A 19,713-nucleotide genomic window follows, 5' to 3' on the forward strand; every position below is an offset into this window, starting at 1 on the left:
GCAACCTAAGGACCAGTGTTGTACAAGTTACTTCCAAACTGTAATACATTATAGATTACTTGTTACTGTTATTTAAAAGTAATTCCTTACCTTACAATATTACTGTCTCAGAATTGTAATGCGTTACATGACTCCTGTATTACTTTTGAGTTACTTTCACCAAAATAACTACAGAAGTAGAACTTAACATTCTAAAATGACAAAATGTACTAGAGCCCTGCACACAGGGACGAATTATGATGCAGAGGTGCCCTGGGCATGGACTGATTATAGGCCCCCCTCAGTTGAAATTGCGGTCATTTTTCTTAAGTTCAAATAGCAATGGATTGTATCTACACTAAGTGAAAATAGCAGTATTTTAGCGATATGTTATTTACACTAAGTGCAAATAGCTATAGATTATATTTACACTTTGTTAAAAAACTCAGATCAAAGGAAAAGCGATCTCTGGCATTCATTTATTAAGCCAGTTTCTCTGTCAATAATGAATAAATAAATGAATTAATGAACAAATAAATAAATATATTTTACATAAATGTTTAAAAAACGGTCTGATAAAATGAAAATGACTTCAAATGTTGAGTAATATTAAATGTAGAATTTCCAAATAATATGAAAATAACCAAATAACAGCCTTTCATCAACTTGCATATAACCATATTTATCTGTAAATTCACAAAAAGAAAACTCCCTGTTTCCACAAAAAAAGTTTCACCTTTGATTAACAGTACACCACTCCAGAATGTCATTTGCACAATGTCAGGACTGTCTGATTTTCTATTACAAAATAAAAGCCCATATATGACCAGTTTTGTCTTTGATTTTAGGTAGCTCTAAAAAGGAAACTCCCTGTTTCCACAGAACAATATCAATTCAGATTGACAGTCCACTGTCCCAGGGTGTCACTCAACCAGTTTCAAGACGATCTAATGTTGCATTACATAATAAAAGCACTCCAAATCTCATATTCTACCGGATCTGCCTGTGATTTTGGATAGCTCTAAAAAAGAAACTTCCTGTTTCCACAGAAACATTTCAATTCAGATTGACAGTCCACTGTCCCAGTGTGTCCACTTTTCCTGCAGGTGGATACAGGTGGCCAGTGTAAAGGGGTCTTTAGTATAAAGGGGGATACCCGACAAAGATGTCGACAAACTTCCCCTTGTGGTCGGAGATGGTCTGCAGCTGGACTGAATGGAACAGCTTCCTGTTAAAATAGCATGGGGCGTCACTTGCTGGTGGTTTGATCCGGATGTGGTATCCGTCTATTGCACCAGCTACCAAAACTTGAGACCCAGCCCGTCTTATAACCCCCCAAAAAACTGCTCATGTTTCAGCTATTAAAATAGTTCAGTTTTGTATGTAAAGGCAAAGAGTTTATATTTCGTTTCGGTTTTTTTTATTAAGTTCATTAAGAAAAAAGCATTTTTTTGTTAATTAAATAAGTTTTTTTCTTTCTTAAAGTAACGACCAAGCGGCCAGCGGCAGACCGGCAGGCTGATCATAGCTTATGTTTGATCAATTTAGCCTTCTCAAATCATCATGACTTGCCTAAAATAAAATCTATAAATATACTAAAACAGTTCAAGCATATAACAATGTTTAAACGTTAAACCTAGATAAATGTGCGCTGCATCAGTAGTTTGTGTGGAGAGTGGAAGCTAAAGCGCAGGACATGGAGGTGTGCAATCAATTAACATTTTTTTTTTTTATGGAAACAACTTACGCCATAATTTTTGCTCATAAAGGTATGAGTAATACATCATTCATAACTGTAAAGGGTCTACTTTTATTTGTGTGCACTCACAATATCAACAAAACGTTGTGCTTTTATCTTGAACAGGAGCGCTTCACAAAAATGAACCTAAAGTCAGCGAATACATGCCTCACCGACATGATAAATATATCTATAGAAAGCTTTAAATTACTACTCAACGAAATAAATAAAAACAAAAACAAAAACTATTTAATATTATGGTTATCCGTGAAGATGCACTTCTCTCTAAAGGCGCGTCTAACGAGGAGATGGCGAATCCTTACTATTTCCCCCGGACACATTCACCGTAATTATTTTTGCTGGGGCTTTTGCTTTATTGCGTGTATTTGAATGTAGAACTCTTCAGCTGTGCTGACAGCTCGCTGCTGCTGTGGGACACTAAACACCGTCGAGCCGGTCTTGATAGTCGCGGCAGCACGGACTCATGTTATTTCATCAATAATTGATGGATGTCTAAAATATAAAGATAAGGAGAAGCCTAAAACAGGCCCGAGGCCCGGCCCGCGTCTGAACTATGATGTGAATCTTGGCTTGACGCCTGGGCCTAGGGACATAAAAAAGTCAGGTCCGACTTTAAATTAAATTTGAAAAATAAATAAATTTGGGGCTAAAAGTGTGTTGTAACGCAAGCGTTACTGAACATGTACCGAGTAAAATATTAATGAAAATTGAGTTGTAATGCCTTACACTACCTAATCCGTTACTGTAATGCATTACCTTTGTAAGTTAACGCGTTACTCCCAACACTGCTAAGGACCGCTGAACGATCGAGTGAAGGTGAGATAGTATGTATGAGGGACACATTGTTGTCACTTTTACAACCTAAGGTACGTGAGTACATAGGGAAATTTAAAGCACAATAATTGAGTTTGGCATCGTAGATTAATCACAGACAAAAAAATTGTATGTAAAGAGTATGTACACTATGAAATGGTCTTGACTGACACCAGAAAATACCAGTTTTTCATTTATTGTATGAAGATGTTTCCAGTCTACAATGTTAAAAATAATTGCAGGGGGCACAGACAATAAATTAAGGCAACATGCATTTTAATCAGCTAAATCTCTAACCTGCCAAATGCTACTAAAAGCCATAAAGGTTGGCCATATATTATGATTTGACATAATTATCTGTAAAGATGCTTTTATGGATGGCTATGTCAGCATATGACATTGTAACAATGTTTTATTACACTTTAAACAATTTATCATGCTGTGCTGAATATCAAAGAGAGAGTAAAAAAAATAATTAAAGGAATAGTTCACCCAAAAAATGAAACTTCTGTCATCATTGACTCACCCTCAAGTTTTCCAAACTTATATTAGTTTCTTTCTTTTGTTGAACTTAAAAAGAAGATAGTTTGAATAATATAGGTAACCAGACAGTGGCGACCAGCAACTGTTAGGTAAATAGCCTATTCTTCAGAATATCTTTTGTGTTCAGCAGAAGAAAGAAACGCATACAGAACAGCGGCAGAGTGAGTAAATGATGACAGACTTTTCATTTTTTGATAACACACCAAAAGGTAAAAAGTCAGTAGGAAATGGAATAAAATACAGATTAAATAATTAAATATGCAGCCTACATGTAAACATGTCTAGCTAAAATCATCTTATTAAGAGTTAAAACGTAGAATAATCAAAATTTAAATGTTTATTTAGGGCCTTTATGGGAATCCCGCAGCTGTGGACGAAGGAAAATTGGGCTGGTTTGTGTCCCTTTTGGGTGAGTTTTGAGTCAGCTTTTGGCTGGAACTTTTTCAGGGACCTGGCAACCTTGCATGTCTGTCTATCAACCACAAGAGCAATACTGCTGTTAGATAAAGATGTTGAGACTGTCAAACCTAGATGTTTTTCTGATCAAAATGATCAGTTTTACAAGTATTGAACAATGGTACAAAAAATGGTGCAAAAAAACTTCATAAACTAGCCTCGAGAAGCATAATATAAAAACCAACATATATGAGTATATCAACATATATCAGAATCAGAATCAGAATGCGTTTTATTGGCCAGGTATGTTTACACATACGAGGAATTTGTTATAGTGACAGAAGCTCCACAGTGCAACAGAAAGACAGCAACAGGACAGGACAGATCATAAAAGAAAATTATACAAATATACAAATAGGCAATGTACAAAACAGCAAAAACACAATATATAATTTAGACAATTATGTACATAAAAGTGTCCATTATAAGCAAAGGGAGGGGAAAACCCCTTTTAAAAATCTAGTTTAAATATGTGACAAGTTTATAGAAATTAAATTGTTGTACTTCATATGGTTTTGAATAACTTTACTGTTTGCATTTGATGACTAAAAATGTCATGCGGTGTAACATCAAGTAAAATTGATTTTATATTGTACTTAGCCTTCTCCCTGAATGTATGTGAACATGTATGATGTCCATTATTAAATATTCCTTATAAAAATATTTGAACAAAAAATATATATATATTTTTATTAATGTGGTGCAGAAACATGCATTAAAATGTCACATTATAAAACTTTATGAAAATAATGATTAAAATATGTTCACATACATTCAGGGAGAAGGCTAAGTACAATATAAAATCAATTTTACTTGATGTTACACCGCATGACATTTTTAGTCATCAAATGCAAACAGTAAAGTTATTCAAAACCATATGAAGTGCAAAAAATACATTTCTATAAACTTGTCACATGTTTAAACTAGATTTTAAAAAGGACTTTTCCCCTTCTTTTGCTTATAATTGACACTTTTATGTGTCATTCATCTTCTTAATAATCTCCTCACCTTTCTGTATTATAGAGGTATTATTCTCTAAGTAGAAGTAATGACATAAAGTGAGAAAGTAAAAGTTTCTAAGCATAACTTTTTCTCTCTCGACTGACACTAAATATATCTCAGCCGTGTGTGGTCCGCCCCCACATTTATGGAGACAGGATATGTGTCAGGTCCTGTCATCTACTGTCTCTTTGAGAGTAAGGGCCAAGTGAGCGACAGGAAGCCTGTGGTTCAGCGAGCTGCTTTCTGATAAAGCGCTCTTGACCCTGTTTCTCTTCACTTGTTCAATGCCTTTTTGTGCAGGATCAGGGGCTTAATCTTTGCATGCTAGTTTTTCTGGTCTGCAGATAGGCAACCACACATGAGTGTGCATCACGTTGTTTGGCTATGAACGTTCATGCTGAACTTGTCCAAAATCTGAATCAGGGTGTTGGTTATAATTAGAATGATAAATTAAACAAACATATTGAAAGGACTTTCCCTTCAGTGTGTCCACACACCCACTCTGCACACTTCGTTCACACATTCTGCCACTCTTTCTCCCCTGATCCTCCTTCTTAACTTTCCTCTGCCGTGCCTCTGTCAAACTCTCTCTCTCTCTCTCTCTCTCTCTCTCTCTCTCTCTCTCTCTCTCTCTCTTTCTCTTTCTCGTCCCTCCCTCACATTCACTCAGCTTTGAGTCAGAGTTGCTGTTGTCCTCAGTGACAGCCGCAGCAGTTAGAGGAAGTGTTACACAGTGTGCAGCTCTCACTCCGACTGTTTGGCCAGCACAAGTTTTTATACATGTGCCATATGATGTAGTAGTCTCACAAGGACGAAAGGTAAGGCAGTAGACTTATTTTTCTTCAGTAGACTTCCACATTTTATTGCACTAGCAGACAGTTGCTTACTGGAGGTAACCTGTTAAATGTACTTCTTAGCACTGAGAAACCAAGCTGTCGGAAAGTTGTATACTTACGAGCGGTCACTAAAAAGGGCCCTTTGTTTAGTTTCATTTATTTGGTGGATATGCTTTTTTGCACTCCTTCTGGCTTTTTATCGTAGTATTGGTTTTTTGTCTCCTTTTCCGTTTCCTCTTTCTAGTTTCTAGATTCTGACTTAAAAGTGTCTTGGCAACGAAGCAGTTAGTTGCATTGCGTTGCTGGTCAGTTATAAACCGTGTCTGAGTGGGTGAAATGAAGGGGAAGTTTTCTTGTGTAATCAGTACTGGGTAAAAGTGCACCTGAGGCTGTTAGCCATGGTTATGTGCGAGTGTGTTTGCTTTTTGGAAAACAACCTTAGCTATCAATTACTGTAAACAGTTTACTGTTGCATATAATCATGCCCAAAATAACTTGATATTATCTACTGTGTTTTATAAGCTCACAATTATGCAATTTAAGTAAGATTCAATTTCAGCATCATGAAGTGGAAAATAGAAAAATGAGTCAGATTAATGTGATCAGCACGTTAAATGGATAGTTCAGCAAAACATTTACTCGTGATCGTGTCATTCCAATCCTGGATGCATTTCTTTCTTCTGTGGAGCACAAAAAAAATGTATTTTGTAAAATGTTTATTTTCTTTTTTTTGTTTTCATTCAATGCAGTCCAATGTTGTTGTTCCACAAATAATGTTCTTTGGTGTTCTGCAGAAGAAATAAATGGAACAACATGAGAGTGAGTAAATGATGGCAAAATTTAGTAAATTATAAATGTAATGTGTTAATTTTCTCTTTAATTTTATTTAGTCATTTTCTGAATATTTTTTGTCTTTGTGTCAGCAGTCACAGTGGTGTTTTTTTTCCGTTTACCTCATTATGTAAGGACCAAGTCACAGCATGGCATCCTGGAGAAATTCTATCAGTATTAATGTTGGGGACTCGGCAGGTAAGATTTACACCTTTTGGAGAAACTTTAGGTAAATTATAAATAGCAAAAGTAAAAATTGTAATATTTGATTATCCATTTGATACATAAAAATGAACAGTACCATTTAAAATTTGGGGACAATAACTTTTTTTATGTTTTTGAAAGAAGTCTCATGCTTACCAAGGATATAAAACAATAATATTGTGAAATATTATTACAATTTAAAATAACTGTTTTACATTTTAATCAATTATTAAAATGTAATTTATTCCAGTGATGGCAAAGCTGATTTTCAGTAGTCATTACTCCAGTCTTCAGTGACATTATAACAGTTAAAAACAGTATTTAATGAACTTTGACCCCAAACTTTTGAACGGTAGAGTATCTTACATGTATAAATTGATTTATATCAGCGTTCAAATGCTATGTTATTGGCTTCTCTTTAAAAAGCTGAATATGCTGCCATTGAATCCGAAATCTACCGTAGCCTGCTAACCATTATGAGAGAAACGGACACCGAGCAACCGGCTGTCAACAAAGGTATGACTCACACTTAAAGATTACACCCAACAAAAGAACACACCTGAAGACCAAACCTAGATGCAGTTAATTGCCATACATGCTATGCAAAGAAAAAAAGACATGGTTTCTTTAAGAACCACAATCTGCAATCTAATCATTACTGTCATCTGTTCATGTTGCGTATAAAGGCCATGTCAAAAACTCACACTACTCTGTAAGCATCAGTATCATACAACAACTGGGGTGCCAGTTTCAAGTGGCAGTATCTATGCATAAAATTTGTTACATACATATTCTAGTTTGGTGTATATAAGAGCTGTTTATTTTTGTTCATTCTGCAGGGATGCTGAGATGGACTTTACATAAGAAAGTGCAGGACAGTTCTCTCAGAAGTCTGGCTTTGGTGAGGGTGGCCATCAAGGAACTAGAAAGAGTGAGTCAACAGTTTCTATGGCATAATGCTTGTTGAAATATAGCATTACAATTCCCATTTTAGTAGCCGACGAAATAATTCAAGCATGTTCAGTTAGAATGACCTAAATGCTATAACTATATTTAGTGTTTATTATGACAATGCTATTTGAAGGTCTTACCTGAGAAGCTTGAAATGATTATCTGTTGCTACTGTCAGTATAAAGAGTTCATTTATTATAATAATAGTTAACAATTATAGGATAATTAACTACTAATAACAGTTAATTAACACATAAATAAAGATGATTTTACTTAATTTCACAAAGAACAGCTGTGGGCTGTGAATGACTTATAGAATGATTTATATGAATTAGTGAATGATTGGATGGATAGATAATAAGCATAATTTTCCTTCTTTTCATATACAGGCTGAAAGAACTGACTGCAAGAAACATCTCATTCCTCTACTTAATACACTCATATATGCTGTTATGCAGGTAAGAGAAAGGATGGCTCCTCTTATAGCTTTTAACTGACCTTAATTTTACTTTTAGGCTAGTGATTCACAGCTGGTTTTGAATCAGGATCCAGATATTTAATCAAGTGGGGATTAAAGACAGCTCCAACATTGTTTATTGCACAACATTTCTTTGAAATCAAACACTGAAATGTGTCAACATATTGTGCTTTTTATTTTTTTATTTGAACTTATATAGCATATTTAGCAAACATATCAGAACAGACCAACCAGATGAAAAGCACTATTTTAGACATTAAGACTCATTTACCTGGTTAAAGATGTCTTGGAGGGGAGTTTGAGGGTTTGTTCACTTACACACAGAAGTGTCATTTCAAGAAAAATGTTGCTCAGTTCAATCAATTTGCACCCTCTGAAAAACATTTGTTTTAAAAATAAATGTTATCACTATCCATTCTTATCAGAATATAATTTGCTAAACAAAAACTGTAGAAGCCACCAACGTCAGGTATGACATCGCTTGTTTCTTTGCAGACAGTATACATACCTGATGACCTCTATAAAAGAGTTTATGACTTCTGCAAGAGGTTGTTGACTCTGCCTCAGCCATACTGCACCGTGGGCCTTAGTTATGCTGGGCAAATGAAAGCAGAACGACTTGCTCCAGGTTTGTTACTTTCCTCAAACAAATAAGCATCTCTCCTGATCTTAGTTTTAAGTCATTAAAGTCATAAACAAGAAAACATGATCCCTGTGATTCTAATGTGTAGTTTTTCTTTTCTCATAGGCCTTTTGTATCAGAAAATGATAATTGCAGAACAAAATCTGAAAAATGAACACTATCCTCTGCAGGAGAGGTGAGTCAATGTCTCCATTTCAATGTGATCTCAAAACGATTGAATACTTCACTAAAGTCCTATTTAAAATGTTTAAATGTTTTTTTAATCTTTATATAAAAAATAAGTGGCAAATGTAGCACACACTGTTCAGGGACCTAATCTTTCTTTTTAAAGTGTTGTTTATATTACTTTTGCATTTGACAGTATATCTTTGAGTGGAGTTTCTGTGCTTACTCATTGTTGAAACCTGTAATACCAGATTTGTCAACTTTGGAACACTTTAGAATGAGGGTTTTTAATTATTTAAAATTATAATCATAGTTAAGACTAGAAGGGAACAAGGAAACGATTGTTGCCAGGGCTTGTTATGAGACAAAAACAAATGATTTGTTTAGTTGGTCTAGGTGTGCCTTTTTTCTAATGCAACACCATAGTAATAGTAATAGTAATTATTTGTGAAGTCAACAGTTTTATTATGTTGTGAATCCAAATATTTCAAAGTCTGTAATTTTTAATGTTTTGAACTGGTAATAAATTGCTTCCAGTCTACATGAGTTTGAGGTTGATGCGGCTGCTGAAGTCAGCAGGAAGCTTTATCAAATAAACCTCATGTTAGCCAAGTTAGAAGTGTATCAGATCTATGTTTCTCTCTCTCTCTCTCTGTGAATAACTGTTCATGAGTTTTTGATGGCTGTGTTCTGTGCCATGTTCAGGGTGTTTGTGTTTGCGGATCCTGCAGTATTTTCCGAGTCTCTCAGCACTGTTATGAAGGCTGACATTGAGGCTCAAGGAATGTTCCGGAACCCGTTGAGCTTAATGCGCTGTGTAGTGCAGCACAGTCTTCAGGTGGCACTGGGAGAGGATTGTCATGGGCCTTCTCTCAATGATGCTTTGCAGGTCAGTGATGTTGTCTAGAAAAGCTAGTTGTGGACTAGCATAGCCAAGAAGTTCACTAGCAAATCTTAGATCTTGAAACTGACTAATGAATATCTAATTATCCAAGTAATGCATACAGAGTTAAAACATTATGATGCTGCATAAATCAGTTGAGAACCTTTCTGCACTTTTTTCATTGTTTGTTGAACATTACTTTTACGTAACTCTTCAAGGGACATGGTGCAACATGCAATTTGCTCTTGCCTAGTCAAAATTGTCCCTCTGCTTTTATGTTTATGTGAAGAGAAAGGATTAATTATTCTAAATGAAAGGGAAATAGTCTCTACCTACATTTAACCTGTGTATAACAGTCTAAGTACTCTATAAATGTAGTTGTGAGACTATACAATGATGGAGACAAAGGGTGAGCATTTATTGCAGGTCAGCATGTCTCTGTCTCTGTCCACACGTTAGCTGTCTGCAGTTTATTTTCAGAAAACTCAAAGCAACAGGACAGGACATCCCATGTGTGTCTGTCTGAATTATGGCTGTATGTTTGTGTGTGCATCTGCATGTGCGATTTCATGCTGTGTGGCTTTCTGTGTAAGTGTTTGTGTGTCTGATTATCTGTCTGTGTATATGTCAGAATATGGAGCAGGATGTGGAGTCGTACTTTAATGAAGTGCTTGCAACAGTAAACCAGAGTACAGACAGTAACAGAGGTGATCGGGGTCAGACTAGACAGAAACTACAAGAGTTATATAAACAGATCCTCCGTGACACCAAGAAAGGTACACTATAAAACTATTATATTCTATTCTATTCTGCACTCTTTCTATATTCTTATCTACACTCTCTCACAAACACAAACAAACACTCTTGACCAACTCCATCTGTACCAAAATAACATTTTTTCTTTAATAATAGATCTAGATATTTTTTATTTTTCCCTCCTTTTTTGATATCCAACTTGTGTAGCCGGATCAGGAAGCAGGATTTGTTTGTGGTGTCATTATGACCGTTTTGGGTTTCAGGTCTATTGTGCAGCGGCTCCCTGTGCAATGTTCCGCTTCCCAATCCGGAGATGAGTTTCCATCAGTGGTGGGAAGAGGAGGAGCTTTGTAAGTGGGATTCATTTACTAAAATGTTTTGGCAGGGGCTAATTGTACTAATAGTGTTGCAACATAATTATAATTAACAAGTAATAATTAAAATTAGTTGCTATTTACAAAAAGTTCCAGATACTATTTGCACCTCAGTGTACTTAAAGTAAAACAGTAAACAGTATGCAGTAATAACATATTTATTGCATAATGATTAAAATCATAAATGAATGCTTCCTTGTTGGGGCCTTACTTATCCCTATCCCTAAAGCCTCCCTATACATACCCCTAACCTGCAGATCAGTAAAGGTGTCCTCAGAGGACAATTAAACAAGCTAATATGTGATAGGAACAAGTTTGGAATTGGAAAAAAGTGGATTCGAACTTGTGCCAAATGTGAAATTGAGTGTCCTTAACTCTCCATGCCTTTGTCCCAGCTACTGATTTGCTTTCTTTTGTTAGTGTGTCTGTTAGTGTTAATAGCAACCTGGTCTCATGGCATAAACGTACCTGGGGGCACTTTTTAGCAAGACCGTTTTTATGTTCCTTACTGCACCTTTCGCCACAGTTTCAAAGAGAAATGTCCACTGAATGGCGCAAAAACATGGGTTCAAGACGTAAACCCTGGCACATTTTTATTACGTTGATTTGGGTACGTATTGCTGTGTTTTTATTACGTTGCTTCAGGTAGGTATTGCGGTAGGTATTAATGCTCTATCCTGTTGGAAATATGCCCTACACCAAACCCAACCCTAAACCTACACGATAGTGTTGACAAATGCAAAACTGATATAAAAACGCATTTGTGGATGCAACCATGCTGTGTGAACTTCCTTATATGCAGATTTGAACTGTTTTGTCGAACCGTGGTTACATGGGATTCGAACCGGAGCTCCTCACCTCTCAAGTATGTCTCCATCTATGAAAACCCATAGATATGAAGCTGGATATGTGGGATGCTAACGTTCAAAAGCATCAGTTTTCAAATCTCCCAGCATATTAATATTGTTTTGAAGCCATAACATGATGTTCTTCAATTGTGTGAAAATTACGCTTTATTAATCGAAACTCTGTAAATTTGTGTGAAAAGGAGTTTTACTGCCTCTAGTGTTCATTTCTTTTGGAAACTGCAGATATGTACTTATTGGTACGTATTTCACATCTCGCTAAAAAGTGCCCCCAGGTACGCCATGCCATGAGACCAGGTAGGTTAATAGCCTTTGACAAAGATTGATTGATTGATTGATTGCATTGAATGCATTGATTAAATGACTGCAGACTTTGGTATCTTGGTAAATCTGAGCATAGTTTGTGACATTGTTGAGATCTCATACTCTAAAGAAGATACCAATGAGACTACTTAACAGTGAAATATATGTTTGTTTGTTTTTTTTCAGGAAATATAAGTACTTTTAAAGTCAGAGATAAGACATTAGAGTACAGCAAAAAAAAAAAAAAAAATTATAGACTAGATTATATAGAAATAGATTTCAGCATACATGAACTCATCTAAACCCAAGAGAGTTGAGGCTATTCACTAAAATACAACATTTCTTTTCATCCTGTCTGCCCACAGGGAGAGAACTGGCCAAATTCATCCGTTCTGGATACTTCAGTGAAAGCCTGATGAGTTCAGAGGACTTCTATATGTCTGACTTACCCACAGACCTCAACTCAAACATGCCACGGTACTCTGTCATGTCTACGGACAGTGGTATAGAGCGTGACATGCAGGGAACTGAGGCATCTGACATGGAATTTCCTGGTGGAAGAACCTTAAAGCCTGAAATTACCAGTGGACGACTCTCACGGCGTGGAGGAATTAAGGTGAAACCGTCTGTCACCGACAGCATGGCTCTGATGCAAGACGCACTGGAGGAGACAGGCACCGCTGGCAGCAGTGGCACACTGCAGAGGAGAGCGGGAAATAGTAATACCACCTTGCCCAAGGAAGAACGGGACTACACTGCTAAAATAGTGGTGATGGGAGATGATCGGGCAATGGGAAGGCTAGCCAGAGCATACTACTGGTTAAGGTATGAGACATTATGTCATCTGTGATATTTGATATTTCACTCAAAGAGAAATGAGAGTGCTAATGATGTGATATAACCATCAAGTAAAAAGTAATAACATATTTTTACAATATATATATTTTTTTTAAAAAGCACATTACCAGTATTGTAAATTAATTCAGAAATGTCATTATATTTTCGGGAGTTGCATCTCATGACATTTTTTAACATGAACTAACCTTGCCATATCACAATCATGTAAAAGATCTGATATTTTAAGAGACTTATTGAATTTAACACATAATCATGGGGGTCTGAAGTGGTCCTTTTCATATCATTTTCTTGTTTTATGCTTTTTTGCATGTGTTCTGCACCACATTATTTTGTTGGTTATACCAAATTATATTTTTATATATCAATAAGAGTGATGTTTTTTTCTTCTTAGAAATAATGATAAAAGATATCACTGAACTACTTAAAGGGTTAGTTCTCCCAAAAATGAAAATTAGCCCATGATTTACTCACCCTCAAGGTGTACATGACTTTATTATTAAATTCCTGACTCTTCCAAGCTTTATAATGGCAGTGGGTGGGTGTTTTCGTTCAACAGTCCAATAAAGTCCATCCATCCATAATAAAAAGTGCCTCATATGGCTCTGGCGGGTGAATAAAGGCCTCCTGTAACGAATCGATGTGTTTTTTAAAGAAAATTATCCATATTTAAAACGCTGTAAACCGTTTTCTCTAACTGTCGTACGAAAGAATCTGTAGTCTGAAAGAAGAAAGTCATATACACCATAGATGCCTGAGAGTGAGTAAATCATACGCTAATTTTAATTTTTGGGTGTACTAACCCTTTAATAAGGTTTCTCTCTTCAGTTATTTCATCCTTTTAATGAGGCTTATTCATCATAATTTTATACAGTTGTTTGGACAGTTGTTCCTGACATTTTTGGAGTTACTTGACTTGAAGGGGACTATTAATAAGGGGAATATTAATAAGCCTAATATAGGGGAATATTAATAAGTTAATATTCCTGAAAAAGGCTTAAAACGGGAACAACATTCAAATGAACTGTCGATTATATGTAACTTGGCTTGTGGGGTTGGTATAGAGTAAACAAACTGTACAGACCCTACAAACTGATCACTTCAGTTATTGTCTGTCTATTGAAGAAGCCTCTTATTTCTCTGTAATTAGGAAGTTTTCTGTATGTTTCCTTGTTCTAAGACCATCAGATCCCTAAATGCTTTCACACCTTTGCGTTTAGGGTTCTGTTATGATTTATTATTTAAGGTTCGACAGCAACATTTTGGCTTTGCTTCACAGGAAACGGGAAGCCAGGAGACGATTTCTAACTATGAAAGTCAACATACAGATGTACTACATCCCTGTTACTCGCCAGTCATCTACAGCCTCTCCTGTGAAAGTAAATACCCTTTCCTTCCCTTTACGTGGAAACTTCAGCTAGTGTACTGAGATGAATACTTGTGCATTGTGCAGTGTATTACTTTCATTTAAAAAAGTGTCTTCCATTTTAGCAGAACTAGCATTATTTTACAGAATATCTGTTTTAGGAGAATGTGGCCTCTACAAGCAATAACATCTGTGCTCTGGGCTCTTATCTTGGAATGGTGGATCTGTGGTACGATTGCAATGTCTGTAGTCTTGGCCAGATGATTCCTGATCTTGCAAGAACGGTATGTCAAAAGATGGGTAAATATTTAGCATATTTGCCTTACTTGGGTAAGAAATATGACCATACATGTACAGTATTTTTTGCAGATTAAGACAGTCAGTATGGAATGAGGAAGTTTGAAAGTTTCTCTTTCAGGTTTTTTTTTTTTTTTTTGTTGAGCATTTCCTTGTGTAAATGCAAAACTAGCAACTGTTCATTGTGAAAAACATGTCTCTCTTGCCAATTTGGCTTACACGTTCCTTTTTTCAAATTTGTTAGGCTGTGTAGTGATTTATATATTAAGAAGTTTGTGAATAAATGCCAGAGTTTAATCCCAAATATATTTACATTAGCATGCTCATGACATATCTGCAGATAAGCAGATTTTTTAAATACTTAAGAGTACACATTACAGAAAAAATACTCTAAAAAACTATACTTAAGTGCAAATTTAATGTAATGTTTTTGTCGTAATTGCAAGTAAATGAAAACATTATGGTTATACATTATAGTTATATTAATTAGTTTAATTATAAATTATCGTTTATATTAAATGCTGAACTTAAGCATGCTTTTTTGAGCCACTTAAGTAGGATTTAAGTACATCTTTATTTGTAATTACATAATTACTTCTATTGTCCTGGGAATATGGCTAAATTGTACTGCCTAACGTGATGACAAGCATTTATGGTAAAGTAAAATATATTTTAATGTAATTTCTATTTAAACTTTTACGCCATGTACTTAAATTTGTAATTACACATTTGTAATGATGAATGGTTTGACTTTATAACAGTGCACTTTGTAAAATTGTACTTTAGTGGGTTACGAAAGTCACGAAGGTGTATTCTCTTTAAGTACACTTAAGTGGCCTTTTATTTCTTTAGTGTATTTTATCTGCAAGTACAGTTTTTTATTTTAAATACATAAGTACACTATTCAAGAGTCATCAAACATCACTCCCAAATGAATGATGTCATTATAACTTTAAATTATAATTAACTTAAAATGCAAATGGTTTTGCTTTGTTTTGTTTTTAATCTTCCAGTCCAGCACTGGCAAACCACAAGAATCTGACCTTTTCTTAGCAGACATCATCTCGTATTACGTGCGTATGGGACAGCAGCCGGTGCACTTCAACATTTACTACATTAAGGTGAGAATGAATGCCCTTTTGTACTGTTTTACGTAGTTAGTTTTTTTTTCACCTATGATGGCACGAGTTTCAGGTAAACTTTAGTCGCCAAGTAAGTTTGCATGTAGAAGAAACATGTTTTTTTAATTTACTCTGAAGTTTGTAGCAAATATTTTATGTACAAAACAAGCATAAAGGTTGTTTAAGCAATAGAAAAAGAAGAGAAAGTACTGAGCCACAGTTGAAGCTCAGAAGGTCAAGCTGTTTAGGTCCTTATTTAAGCTGTTGAATTATCTACAGAACACTTTCTGATATATATCATACCATTCTTGTTTATGCATTCCATTTTTGCAGATTTACTTTTCCAAAAAGTCCCATGAACCTGTGGAAGACGTTTTTGTCACAGAGCTGGAAGTGGATTTTCCAGAGTTTAGAAAGGCCCAAGCTACACATAAAGGTATTCAATAACCAAATTTGGGATAAGTACAGTCATTGACACCCCAAATTTAGGCCAGCGGTTCATTCATCCAGTATTGACAGCCAACATTCTTTCCTTAGACCCTGTCAAACAGAGGAAGATGCCTGCCGAGCTGTGTGGGGCACTGATCTCGTTTAGCTATTTAAAAGTGAGTATCACTTATGCTGTCTTTGTTGTTATTTTTCATGTACCTAGTCACATACAATATGACTGGTGTTGCTGATTGGTCGGATTCCAGTCAGTAACGTTCTTAAGTCACAAAGAAACATTCAGGATTTTTTCTAGAATTAAAAATGAAGTGACCAGCAAATCTTAGTTGACCTCATATGGCCCTTCACATTCCTTTTAGGTGTCGCTAAGCAACAGGGAGGTTGAGAGAGGGTTCTCAGTCAGAACCACAGGCGTCCAGATTTCAGCAATACCACAAAACAAAACTGAAGGTAAAGTTACATGATTTGACTGAAAATGTATTTGTTTTTGTTAATCAATTTATATAAACATGAACTTCAACCTGAACAATTTTTTAATAAATGACTATTTTACTTCCCACTTTGTAGATCTCAACTGTCTCACAGTCACTTTCAATGACACAAAGCCAAAGAGTATCACGGTAGGTCTGGCTAAGCCAAAACTGCACAAACCGAGAAAACTACATGCTTTTCTTTCTTTCTTTTTTTTTTCTTATTTTGGAAACGGTATACATATACATGCAAGACATTGACAAATATGGACAGAGCAAGAGCAGAGGATCTGTAGACACTGTGATCTACAGCAAATAGAGAACAAGAAACACTTTCTGCTGATTTGTCCTAAATATCACAATGTGAGGGAAACATTTCTCCCAAGATTTGAAGCCCTGATCTTGCATTTACTGAACTTAGTGATACTGAGAAAATGCCCTTCTTACTTGGAGAAGATGAGAACACAGCTGCACTAGCTGCAAAATATGTATTATCCATTCACAATGTTAGATGTTAAACATGATTAACTTGAAACTGACTTACTTTATCTTGTCATTTATTTAGATAGATTTTATTTATTATTATTTATGTTGTTATATATATATATATATATATATATATATATATATATATATATATATATATATATATATATATATATATATATATATATATATGTTAATGCTTTGGCAACATTGTGTTACACAGTCATGCTAATAAAGCCTAATTGAATTGAAATAGATAGATAGATAGATAGATAGATAGATAGATAGATAGATAGATAGATAGATAGATAGATAGATAGATAGATAGATAGATAGATAGATAGATAGATAGATAGAAAGACTGACAGACAGAGATAAATAATCTGTATGATTTTTTTAACTCTCTAGTTTTATGTTGTTGGACTGTAACCGTGAAGTGTTTTAGCTTGGCTGTCATGAGAAGTAAATGCAACTTATATCATATTAAGTTCAGATATTTATGCTGTGATTTGTTTCTTTTTTTAGGAGACAAAGATCAGAACATGCAATTTTAAATTGAAGATACCAGACAAATCAACTTTCACAGTACGTTTGGACAAAGACTTTCGAAGGACATTTATGAACGTTGAGAGGTGAGAAATCAGTGCTTTTCCTGCTCATGTTATCATTTTAATTAAGAGGTCCATTGCTTACACTACCATTCAAAAGTGTGAGGTTATTTGGGAAAAAAGTCTCTTATGCAGCCCTATACCAAGGCTGCATTTATTTGTTAAAAATACAATAAAAACAGTAGTATTGTAAAATATTATTGTTATTTTAAATAACTGTTTTTTTATTTATTTTCATATATTTAAAAATGTTATTTATTCCTGTGATGGCAAAGCCAAATTGTCAGCAGCCATTACTCCAATCTTCAATGTGACATGTTCCTTCATAAATCATTAAAATATGTTAATTTGGTGCTCAAGTAACAGTTTTTATTAGTGACACATTTCAAAAGTACAGCATATTATTTGTAATACAATTGTTTGTAACAGCAAAAAAAACAATTGCTGACACTATGGATTAATTTAATGCATCTTTGCAAAATAAAAGTAAAAACCTCTTACTGACCCCAAACTTTCGAACAGTAGTGTATTCTTAAAAAAATAGATTAACTTGATATAATAATAGAATAATTAAGACATAGAATTAGAAGAAAGAATAAAAAATGCCGCCTTCTGGTCTTAGAGGGATACAGATTAGGTGAAACATTGATTTCTTTGCATTGTACTATATTTTCTAACACAGCATTGAGGTTGCTCCATGTCGAGACCCTGGATATTACATTCAAAAATCCTTGATGTCAGAAGGCAACAGTGATGCTGGACTGAGCAAATACATGAGCAAAGGATTGACTCTGCCCATTAACACATTTGCTGGAATAATCGACTAAACGAACAAGGATCGGCTTGCTGTCAACATAAAGGCCAGTTCTGGACTCTTGAAGTATGTGTATTGTGTTTTAAACAAAGCACTGTGCAGTAGTGTCACCATGTGATCAAATGATCAGCTAAGACACTTCAAGCAGGTTTTACTGCAATATATAGTTTTATCTGTGAATCACAATTTGATCGGTCCAGGAAGTATTTTAATGTTTAACACAGCTAACTCACAAACACTAATGCAGTCATGGTATTGAGTTTCTCAAAGACGTAGGATTTACTTGAACTTGTTTTCTGCTTTAACAATCAACCTGTTCCTTAATATGAACGCATTAAGTGCATGTGAAGAAGACAATCCTCTACACGCTGCCAGTCTTTCATCTGGATTTTCCAACAGAAAAACAGAGTAACTGTTTATTACAGTATAATGCAGGTGCAGTGTATGTCTGTATAACATAAAATATATGCCATTTGACCAAGTGTTTCAGAGAAACTGACATTACCTTAATGATTTGCACTTCTTTGATACATTCATTGTTTTATGCTTTTATTTTTATCCCACTATACATGTTTACAAATTTAGGACCATCTATAAGAAGGTTTTATAGCATCAAAAACATGTTTAAAATTAAAAAGCATAAATGATATGTATTTTAATTATTATCTATGTGATTGATATGTGGATTGTTACACAAAAGGTTCAAGCTTTGAAAGGTTGTGTTGTGCATGTGTTGAGGTCAAGAGTCAAAGTCTTTCTTTAACACAATAATTAGTGGTGCCAGTATTTTAATGTTCTTCACATCAATCTCTGTACAGTCTGAATTATATTTTGGGGTTCTTTTCCAGCAGTTCTGATCTGATGCCAATAATCCCAGTCTTCCAGTTATGTCAAGCATTTATTTTAAAGAACAAACATATAATCACAATAATATGATTAGCCAACCTAACTGAGTTCTATTTCTTTTAAATGTATGGCATTAATTTGCACAATTGTTGATTTGATCTGTGGTTTTGTATATATTGTGATTTTGTAAATACATATGCTAAATAAATGTAGCATTTTCAAATTATTGCAAAAACTTGGGTCCGGTTTTATTAACACAGATGTTTAAAACTTTTACATTTTTTAAGAAGAAGAAGAAGAGCATTAGGAAGTAAACTTGGAGGAACCTTGACGGCACAAAAATGTTGTTGTTGTCGTTGTTTTTGATGACCACAAGATGTCGCCAAGGAGTCGGGAATAGCAGGTAACTGCTGCCGCTGCGTAATGATGTCTAGTTATCCACAGCCGTCGCTGTTTTCCTCAGCAACGAGAACCGCTGGATCCGCTGCATTATTTTAGCAAGCTCTCTTGCTTTGCCTTTCTCAAATAAGTCAGGATATTTGTATAAGATTAGGCTTCAGT

General features: G+C 35.0%; 1 protein-coding gene across 8 annotated transcripts; it reads left to right on the plus strand.

Annotated features, from left to right (window-relative positions):
* The first annotated feature begins 3,446 nt into the window (after positions 1–3,446).
* On the plus strand, positions 3,447–19,382 carry LOC306879507 (phosphoinositide 3-kinase regulatory subunit 6-like). Of its 8 annotated transcripts, none has more exons than XM_079432501.1 (21): positions 3,447–3,503; positions 6,138–6,207; positions 6,355–6,417; positions 6,850–6,939; positions 7,263–7,354; positions 7,764–7,832; positions 8,348–8,480; positions 8,601–8,670; positions 9,366–9,549; positions 10,175–10,319; positions 10,563–10,649; positions 12,208–12,667; positions 13,977–14,076; positions 14,225–14,347; positions 15,374–15,481; positions 15,815–15,917; positions 16,019–16,086; positions 16,288–16,378; positions 16,496–16,548; positions 17,410–17,516; positions 18,175–19,382. In XM_079432501.1, exons 2-21 carry the CDS (start codon positions 6,192–6,194, stop codon positions 18,317–18,319), a joined length of 2,307 nt encoding a protein of 768 aa, XP_079288627.1. In that variant the 5' UTR covers positions 3,447–3,503; positions 6,138–6,191; the 3' UTR covers positions 18,320–19,382. The 8 variants fall into 8 exon arrangements, with proteins under 8 accessions (XP_079288627.1, XP_079288629.1, XP_079288626.1 ...); XM_079432503.1 differs by lacking the exon at positions 3,447–3,503 and adding an exon at positions 5,250–5,370 and having other exon boundaries at positions 6,312–6,417; XM_079432500.1 differs by lacking the exon at positions 3,447–3,503 and adding an exon at positions 5,250–5,370.
* Positions 19,383–19,713: the final 331 nt, after the last annotated feature.

This window comes from Barbus barbus, assembly GCF_936440315.1.
Source record: "Barbus barbus genome assembly, chromosome: 13".
In the NCBI taxonomy this organism is placed as follows: domain Eukaryota; kingdom Metazoa; phylum Chordata; class Actinopteri; order Cypriniformes; family Cyprinidae; genus Barbus; species Barbus barbus.

Coding starts and splice junctions, on each gene's coding strand:
- LOC306879507 (XM_079432501.1), top strand. Junction 7,833..8,347: donor TCATATATGCTGTTATGCAG/GTAAGAGAAAGG, acceptor GTTTCTTTGCAG/ACAGTATACATACCTGATGA. Junction 16,549..17,409: donor CAAAGCCAAAGAGTATCACG/GTAGGTCTGGCT, acceptor TTCTTTTTTTAG/GAGACAAAGATCAGAACATG.